Below are 5807 nucleotides of genomic sequence, written 5' to 3'. Positions count from 1 at the left end.
ACCTAAACTGAGTTTGAGTGTTTGTTTCAGTGCCCTTTGGAATAACAACTCTCAGTGGTTTTCCTCTTCTTTTTTTTTTTTTTTTTTCCTGGAAACATATGTGAGACACTCAAAGTAATGTCTACTGTATCCAGCTATCTTTCTTGGGTCCTTTGGTCATTCTCTCAATGTGCATAAGTTCTTCTATCAGCCATCTTTAAGGTCTTGCGCATCGACACTAAAAATGGATCTATGTAAAAAGGAAAACCCAGTTAGTTGCAAGTTTAACCTTAACATGTCTGAAAGTTTGAAAATAGACTTGCCTTTTAAGTTACAAAAAAAAAAAAAAAAAAAGGTCTTTAAAGCGTTTCAGAACTGCGATAACTGAGAAACTTTTACCAATCCACATGCAAGTCTACATATTCAGCATATTTGTCTTCAAAAGGGAAGGTAGGGAGGTTTCTCACTATTGGTGATTGTCATACTTCATACTATACGTCTCTCTTTCAAAGACTGAAAGGCCTTGTTAAAGAGTTTTCTGTGAACTTCATTTCTTTGGAATGGAATATATATAAGACATTGTGAACTGACTCCTTGAGCTAACGTGTGTTTGCCCCACCTACTTAATGTAATTTTGTTGTTTGTTCTGAGTAGACAGAGCCTTGGCCTGGAAGCCAGAGGGTGGACTAAATGGGAGAAGTTAGAAAACAATATTAAAGGGACTCTGGGCGGGGTACTAACATCATAGATACACTTTCCCGAATGCTGAAGCATTTGTTCCCAGGATTTATTCCATTTGCATTTCTTACTGCAAAAGAACAGATCGCCCTCCTGAATTCCTTAAGTATGCAATATCATCGCCAAGATACGGCGTACGCTGACTACCATTATAATACTAAAACTCAAAGTATCTAAGATGCATTGAACTCAGTGGTTGAGGAAAGCCAAAGCCCGTTTATCCCCTTCAGGAAGATTTTTACTTCTGCAGGTTTATATTATGGTAGAAAGCCCTCCGCTTGCTTAGCTGTCACACTCACCCACCCTCCCACTGCTAGCACGAGGAAAATCAAGGCGATTACACTGCAGAAGTGTCTGGTTAAATCGTGTGGAAAACAACAAAGAAAACTCAACAACTTCACATATACAAATGAAAAGATTAAACTGAATTTGTGCTTTTTTTCATTGTCAGATGGTGGTGTTCCCCAGCCTGTATCTAGCCTGAGTCCATTTGTACCTGAGCAGGCTATCTAGGCCTGCTGACCTCAGCCTGTTTATACTAACTTTTATACCCTCTTTCCATAATCCCTCACCTGCCAGAAAACTTGAAGAGTTTATTACCTGTAGAGCTGTAAGACTGATTCTTGAAGTTAGGATTGTATTCAGAACTAGATTGCGTTAGCCTGTAATGACCGTGAAGGCTTTAAAGCTGAGGTTGTATGCTTTTTTGTGTTTAGAGTATTAATGATATGAGAAGCCTGGTAAGCGAGCTTTCCTCCCAGATAATTGCTTCCAAATTTGAAGAGGTGCTCACAGTGAGAACCATATGTCCAAAAGCGTATCTGAAAGGTAGGAAATTTTACCCTGAAAAGTATAATGTCGCTCGGGGCAGCTCTTGTAAATATTAAGACTTGTTCAACCTCTTACACTTAAGGGATTCGAGTGCTGTGGGTAGGATATGTTGGTGTCTTCACTGCCTCTTCTCCCCACCCTCCAAAATCCGTATAATCCTTGGTAGCAGCCATGCTTCATTTTGAGGGAAACTTTTTAATTGATTTAACAGCTTAAAAACGTCTAAGATGACTAACTTCCATTTTTTTCCCTCTACCATCCACCTCATTTCTCCTTGAGCAGCATTTTTATCTCTCTCGTTACTTCCCTCCATTAATACTTTGGAAAAAAAACATGTCATTAAACAGTGCGCACTACCTAAGCTGGATGGGAAAGGGCATCTCATTCTTCATGCAATAACAGACTTCTTAGTATAATAGTTTCCCACTTGCCGTGTGCTCGTTATTATCAGTCATGTTCCAAGTATCCTTTTGTTGGCTTCTTTCCACTTCCTGTTTGACCCTGGGTCTTTTGCTACTGGAAATTTGAACGGTATATTTAAAATAACTTAGTTCCTATGGCTTCATGACTTCGGTCCTTATGACTGTCTCAAAATACTTTGCTCCCTTTCATGATAAGCAAATAGGAACTGGGTTTGGTGTTTCTCCTAAAATAACTCTCAATACTTAACCTAATCAAATGGCATCCATTTGACTAAAATGACAGTAACTAAAGCTAGTTAATGTCAGTGACATTAAACTAACTCCAGGATTCCGGAGTTTTAATGGTAGAATTTAGTTAGAAGATAGATTGTGGCTTCTTTTCTCCGTGGTGGCCCCTCCTGACCCCTTTTGTCACCTGTCTTCTTGCTTCCCAAGGTGATGACAGCAGGAATACTCTACTTAGCTAATACTCTTTCATGCATTTGGTCGTTGGTCAATCAGTGTCTCAGAGTCTGAGACTATTCATTTTGCTTCTATTTTATGTTGCAAAGTTAGCGTTGATGTTTGGGTTTCTNTGAGGCAGGTCGGTCGCCAGCCACTGGACGGCCACTCACGCCAGCTGCTGGCTGCTCACGCTGGCTTGTCTGAGACAGGGAGACACAGGATGTGAGTCAGTTAACACTGTCCTTGCAAGTGTCCCTGGGAGCATCTGGAGTGTGTCTACCCCGTATCAGTACTCCTGCCTGAAACCCGGAATTGCTTACACTGATTCAAGTTTTAAGAAGGGAAAAATGAACTTGCGATGTACAGGTCCCCCCCAGAACTGTCCCGATTGACAGTGTTATGTGTAGATAAAACACCGGGGCAGCATTTAACTCAGAAAGCCATCAAATGTAGGCAACATATCTGCACAGCAAATGGATGTCAGATTGGGGGAACATGAGTTAAGTCTTAAAATTTTTCAGTGAAATTTTTCAAAATAGAGCAGTAAGATAATTAAAGAACTATTACCCAGTTAAAGCCTGGGTTTTTCTTCAGGTGAGGGAAATTTTAAAATGAAACTTGAAAGGTCAAATAAATGTTCCTAGTATATAAACTAAATAATAATTATTCTTATTTTAAGAAGAAATGAATTTTGGTTTCTTAATTATATTGTAGGATATTCACCTTGCCAAACGTTTCTATGACATGGCAGCTGAAGCCAGCCCAGATGCACAAGTACCAGTCTTCCTCGCACTCTGCAAATTGGGTGTTGTCTATTTCTGGCAGTACATACGGGAAACAAATGTAAGTGGTCCATGCCTCTTTCAGTTAAAATACAAATGATGTAATACCTCAGTCCAGAGGTTTGTGTTTTAAAAGTTGGGGGAGAGGGTAGGAGTGACCTGCAAGGGCCTGGTCTCTTTCCTTCTGCCCCGAGGTGAAGTACCTGCAGACCTCATCAGGTGAGGGATGACTGTAGCCACAAAGCAGTTAGTTTTCAGGTAGCATTGGACAGGGGTTCCCAGTACTCAAGTGTTTTTTGTTGATTCCATTTTCTGGATTAGGGAAAAATGAGACTAGTCTATGGCAATTTGAAACAGTAATTAACTAAATTCAGTAAATGTTAAATCAGATGACTGCCTAGCAGTGACTCAGACAAGTCCCTTAAAAAGAGAATTTTTAAAAGGGGAAGAAGAAATAGAACCTGAGAAACTGCCCAGGTTGTTGTACTTCAGATTCATCTGATAGTGAAACTTGTAAATACCATCCGTGTTTTGTTCTCTAAAAATATCTTGAACTATTCAGATAAGCTGATGGTAGAACCTAAGTAGGAGATGAGTTAGCCATTGTCTTCAGAACTACCAGCTTCAGTTAACAATCCTTACATGGAGGTGCTCTTGGGTTCTCCAGTTTGACATAATGGATTAACTGGTGCAGCACTTGATCCGAAAGTCTTAAGATGGATGTGGAAACAAGAGCTATTGAACTTGCATTCACTCCGGACCTAAAAAGAATGATGCCTCCACCTTGTGTTAACATCTTTCAGAGCACATTGATACACCATTTCAGCACAGATTCCAGAGTGGGTTCCCTCCAGTGTTACACAGATATAAATGGACTCGATGGTGCTCTAGCATCTGTGCAGAGAAAGCCGACAGCGTCTCCCTATTGCGACCCTAGCGCGTGCTACCACGGGCCTCCGTGTAGGGCTCCAGGGGACTGTTACACATTGGTGATGGCAAATTTTTAATTGTCGGAGAGCATGAGCGAGGGTGCACTGTACCCTCTGCTAACAGAAACAACCTCTGTTCCTTTATTAAAACGTTGGTAGTGTGGCAGCTTACTGTTTGTCTCTCAGGACTATTCCAGACCAGGTCTCAAAATTGTTAAGACTCATAAACTGTTGATTGCAGTCTAGGATTTGGTCACACAATACAACATACTAAGTATATTATATCTTTGTTGTTTTTAATACAGAAATATAAAGAAGACAATAAAATGCCCCATAATCCTACCACCTACATATTCTAACTGAAAAAAAAAAAAGTATTGATGGTAAGAAAGTCAAACAGTACAGAGAAACGCAAAATCTCCCATGACAGTTCCCTCCTAGGAAACATAGTTAATATTTATAGTTTCTTGTAATTGCTTTCCAGAAAAATTTAGTGCCTGTACCTAAAAACATATATTATGGGGACCTTTTAAATATAATTTTATTTAAACACAGAGTTATAGCTCATGTTCACTTTCTTTGTGAGCAAGAGGCAGTCAGAAAATAATAGGAATAACTTTTCTTAAGTGACACTAAAACAATTAAAATATGGACTAAAACCATAACTTTTAAGTTCAAATTTGGGTGTTAAATACTTAGGTAAATCCTAATGCAAAAGCATTATTTGTTCCGCTATTAAATCCTTGAATGCCTGCCATCTTCAGCTACACGAAAGAAGTCATGCAGTAGCTGTGCTGCCATTAGAACGGAGCCTTTTAGCTGGTGTGCCGTCACCACCGAGGCTACAGCAGCGCTGAGATCCTGATTTCCCCCTCGGCCCTCCCTTGTCCCTAGTGTTCCTGTCAGATATTTTCTGTGTGAAATGTTTGGAAATTAGTTCCTTAGATTACTGACAGAAAGAAACCCAGTCAGACGCTAATAGTCAACTGTTAGGAAATCATAGCTCAGTTCCTGAGACACATTATTTTTTGTTTCAGTTGAAGGCTCTTAAAACCTTTAAAAAAAAAGCCACATTGCAAAATGTTCCTAAAACCGGTTATTTTACTAAGTTCTGTATTTTTCTCTAATTTGTGATGTAACTTTCCTCGTTCGTTCTCTGATATTTTAGTGATCATAACAAATTTTACATTGTTCTCATTAAGATTCGAGATGTGTTCACCCAACTGGATATGGACCAGCTTTTGGGACCTGAGTGGGACCTTTACCTCATGACTATCATCGCATTGCTGTTGGGAACAGTTATTGCTTACAGGCAGAGGCAGCACCAAGACATGCCTGTACCCAGGCCTCCAGGGCCACGGCCAGCACCACCGCAGCAGGATGGGCCAGCAGATCCGCAGCCACCACAGTAACAGCCACAGCGTCATGCCTTGAGCAGTGACAACCAAGGAAACTGTTTGCTGAGAACAACTGCATCTGATTTGGGACTTGGGATCAGTGGCCACCTCCTGGAAGAGGCACAAGGAAGCATTGAATTCCTGAAGCTGCTTAGAATCTGATGCCTTTATTTTCAGGGATAAGTAACTCTTACCTAAACTGAGTTTGAGTGTTTGTTTCAGTGCCCTTTGGAATAACAACTCTCAGTGGTTTTCCTCTTCTTTTTTTTTTTTTTTTTTTTTTTT

The 5807-nt window shown here is 40.2% G+C and overlaps 1 protein-coding gene across 1 annotated transcript in view; it reads left to right on the top strand.

Annotated features, from left to right (window-relative positions):
* The window catches only part of SEL1L (SEL1L adaptor subunit of SYVN1 ubiquitin ligase), a 52853-nt gene extending 47052 nt beyond the window's left edge, over window positions 1–5801 (top strand). The window contains exons 19-20 of the mRNA XM_019646263.1: window positions 3129–3257; window positions 5328–5801. Of these exons, the coding sequence (XP_019501808.1) occupies window positions 3129–3257; window positions 5328–5537 (339 nt within the window). The 3' untranslated portion in view covers window positions 5538–5801. The remainder of the gene's footprint in view (window positions 1–3128; window positions 3258–5327) is intronic.
* The last annotated feature ends 6 nt before the right edge of the window (window positions 5802–5807 follow it).

This window comes from Hipposideros armiger, unplaced genomic scaffold (genome assembly GCF_001890085.2).
Source record: "Hipposideros armiger isolate ML-2016 unplaced genomic scaffold, ASM189008v1 scaffold_99, whole genome shotgun sequence".
In the NCBI taxonomy this organism is placed as follows: Eukaryota; Metazoa; Chordata; class Mammalia; order Chiroptera; family Hipposideridae; genus Hipposideros; species Hipposideros armiger.
Note: the sequence above shows the minus strand (reverse complement) of the source record. Positions and strands in the feature narration are given on the sequence as shown.